Source organism: Nomascus leucogenys, chromosome 8, assembly GCF_006542625.1.
Source record: "Nomascus leucogenys isolate Asia chromosome 8, Asia_NLE_v1, whole genome shotgun sequence".
Taxonomy (NCBI): Eukaryota; Metazoa; Chordata; class Mammalia; order Primates; family Hylobatidae; genus Nomascus; species Nomascus leucogenys.
The window spans coordinates 34,942,558-34,962,589 of NC_044388.1; the positions used below are offsets into that span (position 1 = coordinate 34,942,558).

The window sequence follows — 20,032 nt, forward strand, 5'->3', positions numbered from 1 at the left end:
CCTCCCAGGTTCATGCCATTCTCCTGCCTCAGCTGGGACTACAGGTGCCCACCACCACGCCCGGCTAATTTTTTTTGTATTTTTAGTGGAGACGGGGTTTCACCATGTTAGCCAGAATGGTCTCTATCTCCTGACCTCGTGATCCACCCGCCTCAGCCTCCCAAAGTGCTGGGATTACAGGCATAAGCCACTGCACCTGGCCGGCTTGCTAATACTTAACTGTCAGAGTTGAGCATATCAACTCCCGCAGTACTGAACAACCCAGGCCTATCCTGTAAAACCTAAAATATGGAAGACCTGAGAAGATGCATGTGCTCTGCAGGCAGAAAAGCACTGAAGAGGGGAAGGGGCTGGCTACGGGTACTCAGTTCTTCCTCCCAAACTGACTGATCCACGCGCCTTCATCTTTGGGGAGGTAGAGAAGACAGCCATATGGAGAAGGCAATTATTTTCCCACCCCTTCAAAAGAATGTACACGGGTGTGTTTCCATCTGTGATATGCTAAAATTTAATCTACTCTAGATAGATTTTTAGATTAAGGAAGAGTAAGCACATTCCTTTGTAAACAGAAACTTGTAGAATTTTATGATGCTTCTTCATAGCCCAGAAGTCAAGCTTGTTTTTGAATGGTCATTTCATGACTTTCTTTTTAAAGGAACCAAAGGTAAATGAAAATGCTAGTATAAAAGTACCACTTTTATACTATAAATGTATTTATATTCATACTGTATATATTTATATATATTTATACTATATATATTTTTTACTACATATATTTATACTATATATTTTTATATATTTATACTATATATTTATATATATTTTTATACTATATATGTTTATAAGTATGTGTTCAGCACTGTGACAATTGCTGTTACAAGCCATGTTTCTTTTAGATCATAATTGGGATACAACTAGAGCCTTGATTTTTTTTTTTTTCATTTTCCTTTAGTTTTTCATGGCTGTTAACTGAGTGTATCTTACTTCCATAGATTGAGTGGGGAGCTTGTGCACTTGTTCTCACAGGAAACACAGTCATCTTTGCAACTATACTAGGCTTTTTCTTGGTCTTTGGAAGCAATGACGACTTCAGCTGGCAGCAGTGGTGAAAAGAAATTACTGAACTATTGTCAAATGGACTTCCTGTCATTTTTTGGCCATTCACGCACACAGGAGACGGGGCAGTTAATGCTGAATGGTATAGCAAGCCTCTTGGGGGTATTTTAGGTGCTCCCTTCTCACTTTCATTGTAAGCATACTATTTTCACAGAGACTTGCTGAAGGATTAAAAGGATTTTCTCTTTTGGAAAAGCTTGACTGATTTCACACTTATCTATAGTATGCTTTTTGTGGTGTCCTGCTGAATTTAAATATTTATGTGTTTTTCCTGTTCAGTTGATTTTTTTTGGAATCAATATGCAATGTTAAACACTTTTTTAATGTAAACATTTGCGTTGGTTAGGAATTCAGAATTCCGCCGGTTCTATTACTGGGCAAGTACATCTTTTCTCTTAAAATTATTTAGCCTCCATTATTACAAAAATTATAAAAATAAGTTTTCAATCAGTCAGGATGACGTCACTCCCAGTGTTATGCAAACATGCAGATGGTTGACATACGTTATAGACTGTATACTCAGTGCGAATATAGCTGCATTTATACCTCAGAGGGGCCAAGTGTTACTGCCCATGCCCTCCGTTAAGGGTTGTTGGTTTTACTGGTAGACAGATGTTTTGTGAATTTAAAATTATTTTATGGAATTGCTACAGAGGAGTGCTTTTCTTCTCAATTGTTAGAAGAATTTATGTTAAACTTTAAGGATGTAAAAACAGATTTTTGAGATAGGGTTTTTATTTGTTTATTATTGTTAGAGTGAGTTGCAATGTGGGAAGAAATGAATTGAAATTCCAGTTTTTGAATCCTGTTTCTATTTATAAGTGAAATTTGTGATCTCCTATCAACCTTTCATGTTTTACCCTGTTAAAATGGACATACATGGAACCACTACTGATGAGGGACAGTTGTATGTTTGCATCATATATGCCAGAAAACCTTCCTCTGCTTCCTCCTTTTGACTTATTTTGTATGTTGTATATATTACATAAAATAACTTTTCAAATATAGTTTAATAACACTTAGAAGTGTTTACTTACCTGGAAAATAATTGCTATGCCGTACATTCAGAGTGCCCCCTCCCCCGCAAGGCCTTGCCATGATTAACAAGTAACTTGTTAGTCTTACAGATAATTCATGCGTTAACAGTTTAAGATTTAGACCATGGTAATAGTAGTTCTTATTCTCTAAGGTTATATCATATGTAATTTAAAAGTATTTAAGACAAGTTTCCTGTATACCTCTGAACTGTTTTGATTTTGATTTCATCATGATAGATCTGCTGTTTCCTTATAAAAGGCATTTGTTGTGTGAGTTAATGCAAAGTAGCCAAGTCCAGCTATATAGCAGCTTCAGAAACATACCTGACCAAAAAATTCCCAGTAACCAGGCATGATCAATTTGTGGTGGTCGTTTACATCTAACAATTATCAGGACTTTTTTCGGGAGTGGGTTATAAAAACATTCAAGTTGGTCTGACAGTATTTTGTTAAGGATATTTGTTTGTATGTTTATTCAGTATACTTACATGAAAATTATTTCACCATCAGCCAAAACTCAGTAATCATGACAGCTATCTTTTGTTGTTTTATGAAGTTTATTTCTCAAGAAAATAGGAATAAATTTGGGATTTGTTCAGCTTTTTTACTAAAGATGCCTAAAGCTACAGGTTTTATTGCCTAACTTAAGCCATGACTTTTAGATATGAGATGACGGGAAGCAGGACGAAATATCGGCATGTGGCTGGACCCTTCACATTTGAGGCTGAAAGTGGCTTGTGGTATTATAATGTTCAGACTTAAAGAGGAAGGTGCAGGTACACATGAGTTAGAGAGCTGGTGAGACAGTTGGGAACTCTTTGTGCCTGTGATCTACTGGACTTTTTTTTGCAGGAAGTGCATTCTCTGGTCCTTCCCCATTTTCTGTTCTAGATGTCAGTGCAGTGCACTGCTACTGTTTTATCCACTTGGCCATAGACTCTTTTTCTAACAGCTGCGTATTCTTTCTATGTACCAATTGCATTGGCAGCATTGTGTCTTTGACCTTGTACACTAGCTTGACATAGTGCTGTCTCTGATTTCTAGGCTAGTTACTTGAGATGAATTTTCCATAGAATATGCACTGATACAGCATTACCATTCTTCTATGAAAGAAAACTTTTGATGATGAAACAATAAAGATTTTAAATATCTATTTTAGTTTGTGGGTGTTTTTGAAATGAAAATATATTGCATACTTTCGTTCTAAAGTGCATTAACATTTTAATAATGTGATGTAAAGCAAGATGACATTGGTGTAATGTTAGACTTGCAGAAGTTTCCATTCCAAAATAAAATGGAAACCATAGTAACAGATATTACAATGCAGCCCTGTGATTTTGAGCTATAGTAAAAGGATTGGTAGAAGTAGAATTTTTACAAAATCTTTTACAAAAATAGTCATAAAAGGTTTTGTTGACATTTAAGACTACTACTGATCTAAAGGCAAGATCCTACTTCTTAAATTTTCAGAACATTTTTATGACTACTTATTATGTATTTATTACCACTCATTATTATAGCATGTTACTTTTTGCAAACATTTTAAACAAAAAATGTTTCTGTTTGGTACACTGTGAAGAGAAAAAAGTGCTGTTCTGTTTTTTCAAATATTAATCGTGTCCCAAATTGTCCTAATTATAATCTTATACTTTAAAAAATTTAGGCCGTGGACACTAAACGTCTGCTCTAATATGATTTTTGGGGCATTGTCAATACAGTTTTTTTTTGTTTTTTTTTTTTGAGACTTGCTCTGTGTCCAAGCTGGAGTGCAGTGGTATGATCTCGGCTCACTGCAACTTCCGCCTCCTAGCTTCAAGCGATTCTCGTACCTCAGTCTCCTACATAGCTGGGATTACAGGCATAGGTCACCACACCTGGCTAATTTTTGTATTTCTTGTAGAAACAGGGTTTTGCCATGTTGGCCACATTGGTCTCAAACTCCCGGCCTCAAGTTATCCCCCTGCCCCTCAGCCTCCTGAGTAGCTGGGAGGATTATAGGCCTGCACCACCATGCCCAGCTAATTTTCATATTTTTTGTAGAGACGGGGTTTTGCCATGTTGGCCATGCTGGTCTCAAACTCCTGGCCTCAAGTCATCACCACCACCACCCCCCACCAACCACCGCCCTGGAAAAAAGTGCTGGGATTACAGGCGTGAGCCATCACACTTTGGCCAAAATAATCCAGATTTCTAAAGTCTAGGATATTTATATTGAATGTGACTAGATTCTTAAGTTTCAGAAAACTTTTAATCAATGCACCAAAGTTTACAAGCAACACAACGTTATTGTTAAGTGGTATGTGTGTTTTAGATCCGAGGATGCTTTATGATGTATACAATTGGTGAGAAATTGAAATTCGTATTTCTTCTCTATAAGCTTGTATTGCCCTTTCTTTCAGTGAAGATTAGGAGCTCTGATTTTATTACAGGTCTGTTCATTTTATGGCATTCTCAAGGAAGAAAACATATCCTGTAGGTAAATATTGCAGACCAATGAAGCTTAACTTACTAAGAACTAATGTCTGTTTTACTTTAATCATTTGATGAACGTATTAAATGGATCGTACACTTGTGTTTTCTTAGAATATATTAAAACACTTTAATTTTTCCTTGGTAATTTAGGACTATCATCATATACAATTTCCCCCCCATCATAAGTGGCTGCAGACCTGTATTTTTCTGGAATTGTGTTTTGATCCTTTTCGTACAACTGAGTATTTGTTTCTAGCACCCCTTATTTTGTTTCCAAGTTGCTGATTTACAGTATATTAGGAAGAGTGGAAAGTGGTCAAAGAAAAAAATAAGGCAACCAAGCTTATTAAATCAATTATGTAACATTTCTGTACACAGTACATCAGTGGACTTAATTAGGGTGCCTCCTACCTCTTACACAAATGAAGTGCTTTGTGACAGGTATTCTTCCTCTTGAAAGGCTTTTTTAAGAAAAAAAATAATTTTTAACTGTATACTAGATAATCTGAGATTGCAAAAGGAGCACCAGATAAAGGAGGTGTTACCGTGCTGTGCAGCAGAAGAAGCCTTATAATATACTTTAATGTAGGGGTTATTCTGAGCTCAAGATACTCATAGACCTTTATCTGATTTCTGGGGTCTTATATCTCACTTCACTGTTTGTGTTTAATTATTGAAAGTTTAGGGTTGAAGATAGATTTACAGTTTATTTTTACAAGAAACTTTATACTGTATGCTTTGCTTCCAGTCTCTTGAAGATTATTTGAATTCATCTGTGGGTTTATGCCCATACACACAGTTAGTCACAGTAATTCAGATATTATCTATTAGGCTTGTAAATTCCAGCAGAGGGTGGTGGGAACAGAGAAAATCCAAACCTGTTTCTATGAGTGAGAGACTATGACCATAAAACATTTATCTTTCAACTGTAATTCTGGGGAGTTTTGTATTTAGAGGCAGTACTCCGTGTGTGTGTGTGTGTGTGTGTTTGTGCACACGCGTGTGTGTGTAGTGGGTGAATTTTTTTTACTTCAAAAGCCAGTAGAGGCTGGGCGCAGTGGCTTAACACCTGTAATCCCAGCATTTTGGGAGGCTGAGGGGGGGCGGATCACTTGAGGTCAGCAGTTCGAGACCATCCTGGCCAACATAATGAAACCCCATCTTTTCTAAAAATACAAAAATTAAGTCGGGTGTGGTGGTGGTGCTTGTAGTCCCAGCTACTTGGGAGGCTGAGGCAGTAGAATCGCTTGAACCCAGGAGGCAAAGGTTGCAGTGAGCCAAGATCACGCCACTGCACTCCAGCCTGGGTGGCAGAGCGAGACTCAGTCTCAAAAAAAAAAAAAAAAAGCAAGTAGAATGTCTAATACTATGAAAGAAGCGTTGTGGAAGTTTACAACCACAGAAACCAGCCAATAGAATAAAATACTAAAGAGTAAACGTGAGTATTTCCATATCTGTTTGTAAGAGCATTAGTATTTATTAATTATCTTGATATATAGTGTGTCTGGCATTTAACATCGGAAGTATCTTTTTCTCTTGGTAGATCAGTTTGTTGTATAATATCATGTAAATACAACTATGACATAGAAGTAAATGAACTTATGTAGATTTGGGAACCTCCCCAAAGTAGGACAGATGTTTTTCTGAAAGCTAGGTTTACTTACGTCATCTATTTGAGGATTGTTTCTAAAAGGGTTTACAACTGAAACAACTTCCTAGGATTAAACCAAGTGTAGGTGGATTTATTTTTGTCAGGGAGGGTCTAAATCATCAACTTCCAAAACATAAGTAAGAATTGGCTCTAAACATTAACTGAGTGTAGCAGTGAAGACAAAGGTGTTAGTCCCTAAGAATTAAAAAGAAGATGGTTTTGAGCTATACTTCATACTACAAATGATGTTTGTCATCTACTAATTTAAATAGCCTAGTAATTATTTAAAATAATTGATTAAATTATCAACTAAATCAAAACAGTGCTTAAAACAGTGATTTCAAAAATATATACATTTAAAAACCCAGATGCTGAGAAATGTCCAATGAATTAGGTAGAAACAACTTGGCATTCACATCTCTGTATTTCACTTCGGTTATATCATGAGATAGTTACGCTGAAATTCCACGTCTGGTTTCAGCTTTTCCTCTAGAAAACTTCCTTGTTCCCAGTGGCAGTTACATGCCGCATGACAGCATTCCAGGTACTACTGGAAACAGGAAAATCTTGGAGCACAGTCCCTCTCTGAAGTGGTAATCTAATGAGATAAGAGAGACATAGAAATATATCAAAGGAAGCCAATTCCTCTCCAAGCCAGGAGAGAAGTGTGGAGTTCACCGAAGGGAAAGATTTGGGAGACAGAGGTCAGGTGGGGGGCAGTTTTCTGTTGCTCTGGTGGGTCTTGTGCCAGCCAGCAGGGTCACAGGATGTGAGAGTTCCTTTGGAGCAGCAGTCGGGTTCTTCAGCATCCTGGGGTTTCGGAGGCAGTCGGGGACAGCTTTTTGATTCTGACACCCTGATCTCTAGATCCCAGATACTATGGAGATAGAAAAAGTGGTGAGACTCAGGCTATATTTTAAAGGAATAAAAGCAGGTTTGCTGATGAGTTGTGTGGAAGACACAGGAGTCAGTGATGACTACCAAGTTTTTGCTCATCCATATCACCTGGGTAGGAGTAAAGGCATAGTAAGGGAGAGATTGAAAATAAAAATCAAGGTTCTGGAACACAGATCCAAACTGGTTCACCATGTCCACCTGTTACCCAGACATGCCACGATTTGCCTTGTTTCAGACCCTTGCCAAACAAAACACTATTCAGAGTTGGGATGCTAACTTTGTAACCATTTTCTTTCTTTGAGATAGAGTCTTGCTATGTCGCCCAGGCTGGAGTTCAGTGGTGTGATCTCGGCTCACTGCAACCTCCACCTCCTGGGTTCAAGTGATTCTTCTGGCTTAGCCTCCTGAGTAGCTGGATCACAGGCATGTGCCACCATGCCCAGCCAATTTTTTTTTTTTTTTGTATTTTTGGTAGGCACGGGGTTTCACCATGTTGGCCAAGCTGGTCTCAAACTCCTGACCTCAGGTGATCCACCCACCTCGGCCTCCCAAAGTGCTGGGATTACAGGCATGAGCCACACCTCACCAGGCCTTTGTAACCATTTTCTAAATTCCTGGAGGGTTTACATTGTAGCACACATCACAGCATAGGGGCTACACACCAGGTTCTGGAGGCAGACCACCCAACTTCTAGCTCTTCTTGATGCTAGTGGTGTAACCTTAGCCGAGTTATTTAACCTGTGTCCCATTTCCACATCTATAAAGTGAAGATTCTAATAGTATCTACCTCATAAAGTGGTGGTGAGATTTAAATGTAACCCGCAGAGAGCTCACATAGATAGTGAATGTTAGATGTTCGCTGTTACTTTCACTGTTTCTTACTGATTGCCTGTATTGCTAAGCAGTTTCCTCTTTTAAGAGGACAAACTCTTTAAAAACACATTTTAACGATCTAGTGGACTAAGCATATTGATCCTCCCTACCCCTACTCCTGCACCGAATCTTAGAAATCATACACTTTTTTGGCCAGGTGCAGTGGCTCACGCCTGTAATCCCAGCACTTTAGGAGGCCAAGGCTTGTGGATCACAAGGTTAGGAGTTCGAGACCAGCCTGGCCAACATGGTGAAACCCCGTCTCTACTAAAAATACAAAAAATTAGCTGGGCGTGGTGGCAGGCACCTGTAATCTGAGCTACTTGGGAGGCTGAGGGAGGAGAATTGCTTGATCCCAGGAGGCGGAGGTTGCAGTGAGCAGTGAGCCAAGACTGTGTCACTGCACTCCAGCCTGGGCAACAGAGCGAGACTGTCTCAAAAAAAAAAAAGAAAAAAGAAATGATACACTTTTTTTTTTTTTTTTTTTTATGGAGCAGAGAAATAGGCCAGGCATGGTGGCTCATACCTGTAATCCCAGCACTTTGGGAGGCTGAGGCTGGCGGATCACTTGAGGTCAGGAATTTGAGACCAGCCTGGCCAATATGGTGCAACCCCGTCTCTACAAAAAAAAAAAATTAGCCGGGTGTGGTGGTACATGCCTGTAATCTCAGCTACTCCGGAAGCTGAGGCAGGAGAATCGCTTGAACCTGGGAGGCAGAGGTTGCAGTAAGTCGAGATTGCACCACTGCATTCCAGCCTGCACAACAGAGCAAGACTGTCACAAAAACAAAACAACAGGAATACATTGGCAAAGTTAAAACAAGAAAGTGAAGCCTTATTGGATCTGAAACTAAGAAATTTCTGAGAAAACGAAAACATACGGGATCGTATTGAAGAGGGAAACTGCAGCCTAAAATGCTGCTAGCAAGCATGGGAGAATACTACCATAAAAGGTGGGACCCCTGCCAAAGAGCCTGTCATGGCTGCAAGTGGTGGAATCCAGGAGCAGGAGGGGGCTTACTGAGGCAACTTGCAGGGGGAGGACTTGGAGTGCGGCAGGGGAGCAGCCAAGGCGTCAGATGCCTACGCATCTCCACGTACACACAAGTCTCCATCTCACCCTCCATTATGGGCCGGAGAGAACATGTTTCCTGCAGTATCGAGGATAAGAATACCAAGTCTGGAAGAGCAGCCACCGGGCCCTCTGCTCAGCAGCACATCGTTTTCATCCCTAATGCTGGGAAAACACCGTGCCTCTCCCTTTAGTGAGACCCACAAGCAGGCACAGCTGGCCGTCCAGCCAGGGGGTCTCTGTGCAAAGAGGATCACCCAACAGTGCAGGAAGAAAACAAATTCAGAGAACTCACCACTGAGGAAACAATAGAACACACCGAAGCTCCGTTTTTACAGTTTTAAGTATTGGAGCCACCCACCAGCCTAGGAAGACCCTAACAACTGTTGTACGAAGTCAGGCTGATGAGGGTTAAAGTTAGAGAACATTTTACATTTTTTGCACCCAAATCCAATTAGGCTGCCCCAGGACTGAACCCTAGGGAAAACATTTTGGTTTTCCTCAGAAGCTCTTTGTTTTATCACAAAGATGGATTTGATTCAAAGACACGTAGTATAGTCTTAATACGGATAAACCTTATTCAACAATGTATTTTCCTTCCTTTAACATTCATCGTGAGACAATGAACCCAGAACCTGCCATCTGCTTGGATAGGAAGGTAGGGAAAAGTTATGCTCAGAATGACACATCTTACATGACATTTTTTGTTTTGTTTTGTTTTTTTTTTTGAGATGGAGTCTGGCTGTGTCACCCAGGCTGGAATACAGTGGTGTGATCCTGGCTCACTGCAGCCTCCACCTCCCCAGCTTAAGCAATTCACCTGCCTCAGCGTCCCGAGTAGCTGGGATTACAGGCGCCCGCCACCATACCCAACTCATTTTTGTATTTTTAGTAGAGACGGGGTTTTACCATGTTGGCCAGGCTGGTCTTGAACTCCTGACCTCAAATGATCTGCCTGCCTCAGCCTCCCAAAGTGTTGGGATTGCAGGCGTGAGCCAGTGCGCCCAGCTTACATGACATTTTGGATACCCACCTAGAACCCTGCATGGCCCATTGTGGACATTTATTCAAGTTGGAAAACTCTCTGATGGAGTCCAGATGGGCTCAATTATGCCGCAGCAGTGAATGACACCCAAATCTCAGGGCTAACAACAAAGGTTTATTTCTCACTCAAAATATCACAGATTGGCTGTGACTCTACTGGAATATTGTCTCAGGAACCTGGGCTATCAGTAGCATTCTCCGTCTTTTGGCAGACTTGGGAACAAGCATGGAGGCCTCCATGGTGGCTGTTAGATCTCCTGCCTGGAGGTCACACACACCTCCTCTACTCCCCTTTCATTGCCGGAGCAAGTCACACAGCCACACCTGATCTCAAGACATGGGGGAACATGAATGCCAGCAAGACAGTCGACCACCCTTCTTTATACAACTCTTCCCTTATTTCTCTCCTGCTCCTGAAACTCATGTATAGTACTTGACTTTTTTCTAATATAAATACTGTGGCCCAGGAGCAGTGGCTCATGCCTGTATTCCCAGCACTTTCGGAGGCAGAGGTGGGTGGATCCCTGGAGAGCAGGAGTTTAAGATCAGCCTGGGCAACATGATAAGCCTCATCTCTATAAAAATACAAAAATTAGCTGGATGTGATGCCACGGGCCTGTGGTCCCAGCTACTCCAGAGGCTGAGGTGGGAGGATCGATTAAGCCCAGGAGGCAGAGATTGCAGTAAGCCAAGATTTTACCACTGCACTCCAGCCTGGGTGGCAGAGCCAGACCCCATCTTAAAAAAAAAAATCTATATCGTGTACACCCAGATATGATGTACTGAAAAGCACACCACTTCCATGATATTCTTGCCAAAAATGCATACCTTCATCTAATCCTGTGCCCTTGATCTCCCTGGGCTTAGGTGATCCTCCTACCTCAGCCTCCCAAGTAGCTGGGACTATAGGTACGCACCGCCATGCCTTGCTAATTTTTTTTTTTTTTTTTTGTAGAGACGGGGTTTCACCATGATGCCCAGGCTTAGGAGAATGCTTTAAAACCTTACAAATAGATAAAGAAAAGATAAAAGGCCCAAGAGAGAAATAGCAAAATATATAAACAGGCAAATTCTGAATAAAAACCCATAAGTGGCAAATAAAGAGTGTGGGAAGGGGCATTATTCTCATTAGTAATCAAATGAAATTTAAACATGAATATGATACTTTATATTACCCACAAATTTGGCAAAGATCTATAAAAATTATAATACCCAGTGTTTCTAAAAAATTATAATACCCAGGTAGTACATATGAAAATGATCACTCTCATAGATTTTAGGTGGGAGTGTAAGTAGTTGGTCTCAACCTTCTAAAATGTAATTTGGTAGTAAATATTAAAAGCCTTCTGTAATGTTGTGATATAATAAGTATATTGGGAGCCCAAGCTGGGTGGATTGCTTGAGCCTAGGAGTTTGAAACCAGCCTGGGCAACATGGCAAAACCCTGTCTCTACATAAATATAAATAATTAGCCAGGTATGGTGGCACATGCCTGTGGTCCCAGCTACCTAGGCAGCTGAGGTGGCAGAATCACCTAAGCCTTGAGGTAGAGGCTGCAGTGAGCTGTGATCATGCCACTGTGTTCCAGCGTGGGTGACAGAGTGAGACCCTGTCTTAAAAAAAATAAAAATTGGTTGCTACCCTCATTTCCTGGCACACAGCTCCTAACATCTTTGCAGTCTGTTAGGTCAGTGGTCCCCAATCTTGTTGGCACCAGGGACTGGTTTTGTGGAAGACAGTTTTTCCATGGACAGGGAGGCGGGGGATGGTTTTGGGATGAAACTGTTCCACCTCAGATCATCAGGCATTAGATTCTCATAAGGAGCACGCAACCTAGATCCCTCGCATGTGCAATTCACAATAGAGCTTGTGATCCTGTGAGAGTCTAATGCCACCACTAACCTAACAGGAGGTGGAGCTCAGGTTGTAATGCTCGCTCACCAGCTGCTTACCTCCTGCTCTGCTGCCCGGTTCCTAACAGGCCATGGACTGATACTGGCCCCTGGCCTGGGGGTTGCGGGGTTTGGGGGTTGGGGACCCCTGTCTTACGTGATAAATGTCCTGTTCCTGAGTTGTATCCCTTAGGGTAAAGAGGTAATAAAGTAAAGCACTTTCCTGTGTTCTATGAGCTGCTCTAGCAAATGGTCAAACCCAAGAAGGGGGTTGTGGGAACCTCTGATTTGTAGCCAAGTCAGACAGACATTGTTTGTTCTCTGGGGACCTACTACTTATGATTGCATCTGAAGGGAGGGACAATCTTGTGGGACTGGGCCCTCACTCTGTGGGATCTAATGCTAACTCCAGGTAGTAAGTATCAGACATGAATTGAATTATAGGACAGCCAGCTAGTGCTGGACAATTGGTCAGTGTGGGGGAGAAAAAAAAAAACATACATTTGGTGATCAGAACTATTGAGAGATGTGTGAGTAGAGGAAAAAAAAAGTTTTTTTCCCCTTTACACCTTCAAAATATGCATACCATTTGACCTACTAACTCCTTGTATTGTAATCCTAGGGAATTAGTCAGAGACAGAAGATGGTCACCGCTTTACTAATTATGGTATTGAAAAATCAAAACAATCTTAAGGCCAGGTGTGGTGGCTCAGGCCTGTAATCCCAGTGCTTTGGGAGGTGGAGGCAGGAGGATCACCTGAGGCCAAGAGTTTCAGACCAGCCTGGACAAAATAGTGAGACCCTGTTTCTTTTTTTTTTTTTAATTGTCCATGAGGCATTTTATTTGTAAATATATGTATTACATCCCTAGAAAAAGAATCCCAGGATTTTCCCTCCTGTGTGTTTTCATCTTGCTTCTTCATGGTCCATGATGCCAGCTGAGGTTGTCAGTACAATGAAACCAAACTGGCGGGATGGAAGCAGATTATTCTGCCATTTTTCCAGATCTTTGAGTTGCACGTCAAATCTGGGGCTGATCACTCCACACTTGTTTAGCCTGCCTGTGAGGTTCACAACAATTTTCCCAGCTCTGTGGTCATCAGTGATTTCAAATTCGCCAATGTAACCATGCTTCATCATCACAGTGAGAAACCGGACGATGACTTTGGAGCACGGCCTAATAAGCACCTGGCATTTGCCTCTCTTTTTGGCATTGTTGATGCTCTTGAGAGCATCAGCCAGGACACTCATGCGCACCATTGTGGCGGTGCAGAAAGATGGCGGAAAGAGCAGTGAGACCCTGTTTCTACAAAAAATTTTAAAAATCTGAAAGTTAGCAGAAGATTGATTAAATCACCTATGACTGTATCAGGTGGATATTAAAAATTACATTGTAGAAAAATGCTTATAGACAGAAAGTTTAAAAAGCAGGCTACAAAATAGAAATTAGTGTGAATCTACTGTTTGGGAAAAATATATATATATATATTTTTTGATTTGGTTGGTTTTTTGTTTTTTTGAGACAGAGTCTCGGCTCTGTCTTCCAGACTGCAGAGCAGTGGCAGAATCTTGGCCCACTGCAACCTCTGCCTCCTGGGTTCAAGCGATTCTCCTGCCTCACATTCCTAAGTAGCTGGGATTACAGGCACCCACCACCACACCTGGCTAATTTTTGTATTTTAAGTAGAGACTGGGTTGGCCAGGCTGGTCTCAAATTCCTGACCTCAAGTGACCCAACTGCCTTGGCCTCCCAAAGTGCTGGGATTACGGGTGTGAGCCACCGTGCCTGGCCAGAAAATCATAAGTATATTAATATATGTACATACAGATACATGTGTACATGTGGAAAAAGCTGGAAGGTTATTATATTAACTTGCCAGGGCTGCAATAACAAAGTACCACAGAGTGGGTAGTTTAAACAACAGATACTTATTTTCTCACTGTTGGAGGCTGAAAGTCCAACAGTAAGGTGTCAGCAGGTTCAGCTTTTTCTGAGATCTCCTGAAGGGGTGGCCTGCCCCTCCACGCCAGTGGGTATATCTCGTCAGGTGGGACAAGAGACTGAGAAAAGAAATAAGACACAGAGACGAAGTATAGAGTAAGAACAGTGGGCCCAGGAGATCGGCACTCAGCATACAGAGGACCTGCACCAGCACTGGTTTCTGAATTCCCTCAGTATTTATTAATTACTATTTTCACTATCTCAGCAAGAGGAATGCGGCAGGAGAGCAGCGTGATAGTGGGGAGAAGGTCAGCAAGAAAACATGTGAGCAAAGGAATCTGTGTCACAAATAAGTTCAAGGGAAGGTACTATGCCTGGATGTGCACGTAGGCCGGATTTATGCTTCTCTCCACCCAAACATCTCAGTAAAGAATAACAAAGCAGCATTGCTGCCAACATGTCTCGCCTCCCTTCCTCTTTTACTAATCCTCCTCAGCACAGACCATTCATGGGTGTTGGGCTGGGGGACAGTCAGGTCTTTCCCCTCCCACAAGGCCATATTTCAGACTATCACATGGGGAGAAACCTTGGACAATACCCGGCTTTCCAGGGCAGAGGTCCCTGCGGCTTTCTGCAGTGCATTGTGCCCCTGGTTTATTGAGACTGGAGAATGGTGATGGCTTTTACCAAGCATACTGCCTGTAAACATTTTTTTAACAAGGCACATCCTGCACAGCCCTAGATCCCTTAAACCTTGATTCCATACAACACATGTTTTTGTGAGCTCAAGGTTGGGGCAAAGTTACAGATTAACAGCATCTCAGGGCAAAGCAATTGTTCAGGGTACAGGTCAAAATGGAGTTTCTTATGTCTTCCCTTTCTACATAGACACAGTAATAGTCTCATCTCTCTTTCTTTTCCCTACAATCTCCCTCCTTTGCTTGCCGATGGCCCGTTCTCCCTGTGTCCTCACACAGAAGTGTTGGGATTATAGGCGTGAGCTGCCACTGCACCCTATCTAGATTTTTTATATAAACTTTACAATTCACTTGTCAATTTCTATTTTGTGTCTGTGTCCTAATTGTCTGATTTTAGAGGGATGCCAGTCATATTGGACGAGGGCCCACGCTAATGACCTCATTTAACCTTAATTACATCTTTAAAGCCCTTTCTCCAAATATAGTCACATTCTGAGGTACTGGGTGTTAGGATATGAATTTTAGGGGAATACTACTTATCCCGTAACAGCTATATATGAAAATATTAACTAGGTATTTTTAAAATATGGATAATTTTTTTAATTTTTTTTATAAAAATGCTTTTAAGTAGGGCCTGGCGGCTCATGTCTATAATCCCAGCACTTTGGGAGGCCGAGGTAGGCAGATCACTTCAGGACAGGAGTTCAGGACCAGCCTGGCCACCATGGCAAAATGCCATCTCTACTAAAAATACAAAAACTAGCAGAGCATGGTGGCGTATGCCTGTAATCCCAGCTACTAGAGAGGCTGAGGCAGGAGAATCGTTTGAACCTGGGAGGCAGAGGTTGCAGTGGGCCGAGATCGTGCCACTGCACTTCAGACTGGGCAAAAGAGTGAGACTCCATCTCCAAATAAATAAATAAATATATGTTTTTAATGCTGCACATTAAACTACCTCAAATAAAATAATAAAATTATAATTGATTGTCATTATTACTAATGATTTTTGCCCCAAGCAAGTTTCTGAAAAGGGTCCAAATAGCTCATCCCTTTGAAGCAGATTCTGAGTTGGAAAATATGTTAACAGTTGCTTCCTCCATAACAAACATAAAATAACAGCATGGACCCAGATTTCCCCTAGCCATTTGGGGAAAAATAGAAGAATAAGAACTATCATAAGACTGCACGTGCATAAGATGTTACATGATACTCTTTTAGTTGTAAAATATAAAGAGGACAAAATGTAAATGGTCACTTAATAAGTTGTATGTATTTGTCTATGCATATATATATGTATATTTTTTTAAACTCTGGAACAAAATATATGACATGAAATCTACCATCTTTGTTTAATTTTGTTTCTGAGACGGGTTCTTTCTCTGTCGCCCAGGCTGGAGTGCAGTGGTGCAATCTCAGTTCACTGCAACCTTCGCCTCTCTGGCTTGAGCAATCCTCCTGTCTCAGCCTCCCATGTAGCTGGGACTACAGTCATGAGCCACCATGCCTGGCTAATTTTGGTATTTCTTTTTAGAGATGAGGTTTCGCCATGTTACCCAGGCTGGTCTTGAATTCCTGGGCTCAAGTGATCCACCAGCCTTAGCCTCCCAAAGTGCTGGGATTACAGGCATGAGCCACCACACCCAACTGTTTTGTTTTTCTTTTCAAATGGGATTGGCTGAAATACCATCTTAAATTATTAAGTGTACACTTCAGTATTGTTATATACCCTATACAGCAGATCTCTAGAACTTTTTCATCTTGCATGACAAACTCTACTCCCATTCCCCCTCCTCCCAGCCCCTGGCAGCCACCATTCTACTCTGTTTCTATAAGTCTGACTCCTCTAGGTACCTTCTATACATGGAATCATATAGCATTTGTTCTTCTGGGACTGGTTGATAAGCTGTATATTGTTTACTGATTCCCATCCCCTTTTATCTCAGGAGCCTTGAAACTACATTTACTCGATTCCCTTACCTCCAGGGTTCTGTGTTTCATCTACGTATTGTGTTTTGTGTGTTTTGTTGTTTATTGTTTTTGGGGTCTTTTGTTTTGTTTTTCGTTTTTTTGGTTTTTTGGTTTTTTTTTTTTTTTGAGATGGAGTCTCACTCTCTCGCCCGGGCTGGAGTGCCGTGGCGCCATCTTGGTTCACTGCAACCTTGGCCTCCTCGGTTCAAGCAATTCTCCTGCCTCAGCCTCCCGAGTAGCTGGGATTACAGGCACGCGCCACCACGCCCTGCTAAATTTTTGTATTTTCAGTCGAGACGGGGTTTCGCCATGTTGGCCAGGCTGGTCTCCAACTCCTGAGCTCAAGTGATCCGCCCACCTCAGCCTCCCAAGGTGCTGGGATTACAGGTGTGAGCCATCACGCCCGGCCTAGATATTGTTAATAAAATAAACTCATGAGATGCCTTGGAAACCTGAAGGAAAGCAAAAGACATCCTTCCTCTGCCAGCAGTGGTATGTGGGCTTTGGTGTGTTTTTTCTGGGGCTGACAAGACTCCATTGCACTGCTTTTTACCCGATGCGGGGATATGTGATTCTGGCAGTGGTTTCTTGGCCTCTGGATGGCAGTAGAAATGTCCTGGCCTCTGGATTAGGGGTGTGGGGTCTAACAGGAAAGCTAGTGGAGAGCTCCTTACCTTCTGCTCCCCCAAGCATTCCAGTGATTTCTTTTTTGTTTTATTTTTATCTTTAAAAAAAATTAGGCTGGCACAGTGGCTCACCCCTGTAATCCCAGCACTTTGGGAGGCCAAGGCGGGCAGATCACTTGAGGTCAGGAGTTCGAGACCAGCCTGGCCAACATGGTAAAACCCCATCTCTACTAAAAATACAAAAAATTAGCTGTACATGGTGGCACTCGCCTGTAATCCCAGCTACTCAAGAGGCTGAGGCAGGAGAATCGCTTGAACCCGGGAGGCCGAGGTTTCAGTGAGCCGAGATCATGCCACGGCACTCCAGCCTGGGCAACAGAGCGAGACTCCCTCTCAAAAAAAAAAAAAAATTAACTTTAAGTGTCAAGGTAATTCAGCTGGGATAACTGGATATCCACATGCAAAGGAATGAAATTGGACCCCTACTTCACTCTAAATTCAAAAATTCACTCAAAATTTTTATGTAGAGTCAAGGTGTCACTATGTTGACCAGGCTGGTCTCAAACTCCTGTCCTCAAGCAATCCTCCCACCTCAGCCTCCCAAAGTACTGGGATTATTGGCCTGTGCCACTTCACTCAGTCTAGTATTTTCATATAAACTTTAGAATTAGCTTGTCAATTTCTATTTTTAGAAACTTTTGGGAGGGCCGGGCATGGTGGCTCATGCCTGTAATCCCAACACTTTGGGAGGCCAAGGCGGGTGGATCACTTGAAGTCAGGAGTTCAAAACCAGCCTGGCCAACGTGGTGAAACTCTGTCTCTACTTAAAATACAAAAAAAATTTAGTCAGGTGTGGTGGTGCATGCCTGTAATCCCAGCTACTCGGGAGGCTGCGGCAGGAGAATCCCTTGAACCCAGGAGGTGGAGGTTGCAGTGAGCTGAGATCGCGCCACTGCACTGCAGCATGGGTAACAATGCAAGACTCTGTCTCTCAAAAAAACTTTTGGGAGTTTGATTGGGATTGCACTGAAGCTATAGATCAATTTGGGGAGAATGAATCTTAACAATTGTAACAGTTATCTATTGCAGCATAGCAAACCACCCGAAACCTATTGACTTAAACCAATAATCATTTATTCAGCTCACAAATCTGTAATTTGGTCCGGTCTTAACAGTAAGGGTTTGTCTGCCCCACGTGGTGTCAGCTGGGGGTTGGTGGATCATCTCCCAAGATGGTTCACTTACATAGCTGGCAATTGGTGCTGGATGTCTAAATGGGAGCTCAGCTAGTATGAAGGTCAGGGGTCTCTGCTCCTCTCCATATATAACTCTGCCTCTCCATGGCAATGTGGCTTTCTTACATCCATTCCAAGAGTGTGAATCATCCCAAGAAAATCAGTCAGAAGTGTATGGACATTTTCTGACCTACCTTAGAAGTCACAAAGCATCACTTCTGCCATACTCTAGTGGTCAACCCAGTTGTGTAAATGTCCCCCCAGGTTCAAGGGAATGACCATAGACCATTCAATAGGAAGAGTGTTAATGTTACATTGTAAGAAAAGCATATGGGAGGGCATATATTATGGTGTCCATCTTTGGAAAATGCAATCTGCCACAACAATATTGAGTATTTCAATCAATGAACATGGTATAGCTCTCAATTTATTGAGGTTTGCAACATCTCTCAGCAGTGTTTTATAGTTTTCCAAGTACAAGTCTTGCAGTCATTTTACTACATTTATTCCTAAATGTATGTCAGGTTTTCTGATGTCATACTAGCATTCCTCTCTTTCGCTCTGTCTCTCTCTCACTCACACATACGTACATATACACACATACAAACCTCAAGTATGAAGTATGTTTGCATGGTTCCCATGTCTATACTTATTCCTGCTCAGGAAGCTCTATCCAGACCTATAATTTATTCATTTAGTCAAACAATAAATAACATAATTTCAATCAATGAAAAGTAAATGAACCAAATAGAGCAGAGTGAGGAGATGGGAATGATGGCATGGGGGATGGGATTTATTTTAGACAAGGTGTTCGTCTCTGGCAAGATGTCATTTGAACAGAGACATGAATGATGTAAAGGAGCAGCATCTCTCTCCATAGAGACCTGGGTAAGAACATTCTGGATAGAAGGACCAGCAATTTCAAAGGCTCAAAGAGAGGAATATGCTTTTTTTTTTTTTTTTCCAGAAGATAGCAAGGCCATTGTACCTCGAGTGCAGTGAAGAAGAAACTACCAAAACACAAAGTTGGTAAGATCGTTAGTCTCACACTAACTGTCTCTTATAACCTAATCGCAGAGGTGACATACCATCACTTCTGTCATGTAATATTCATCACACAGACCAACCTTGATTCAATGTGGGATGATGAGAATGCCGGAAGAGGGGATGGGTCACTGGGGCCACAATGAGTTTTTGCAGCTTTTGATCTTTTCATTAGGAATTGGAGAATGGAAATTCCTGTATCTGACTTCCCTCTTCCTTATCTACCCAGTAGTCTCTTGCACACTTATTTTCATATAAATTTTCAAACCTATAAAAAATAGAATATATTGACCTCCCAATTAACCAGTTTCAACAATTCTGAACACATGGCTGTTCTGTTTCATCCGTGTATTCTCCATTCTCTCTAACTCGGATTATTTTAAAGCAAATCCAAGACATATCATTTAATCTGTGAATATCTCTAAAATATGACCCTTCCTTATTCTTAAGAAAAACCACAATATG

At 41.6% G+C, this 20,032-nt stretch overlaps 1 protein-coding gene and 1 pseudogene across 3 annotated transcripts in view; one reads left to right on the plus strand and one right to left on the minus strand.

Moving 5' to 3' along the window:
- Positions 1-20,032, plus strand: part of LEPROTL1 (leptin receptor overlapping transcript like 1) — a 44,122-nt gene that overhangs the window by 9,694 nt on the left and 14,396 nt on the right. The window contains exon 4 of one of the 2 annotated variants that reach the window (XM_003269535.4): positions 993-3,306. The exons of the other annotated variant lie outside the window; for it this stretch is intronic. Coding sequence (XP_003269583.1) covers positions 993-1,109 — 117 coding nt within the window. The 3' untranslated portion in view covers positions 1,110-3,306. Of the gene's footprint in view, positions 1-992; positions 3,307-20,032 lie in introns of those variants that run through there. 2 annotated transcript variants of the gene reach the window in all.
- Positions 12,879-13,356, minus strand: LOC100582174 (annotated as a pseudogene). Its single transcript, XR_122092.4, has one exon. The product of XR_122092.4 is annotated as a 40S ribosomal protein S15a pseudogene (transcript).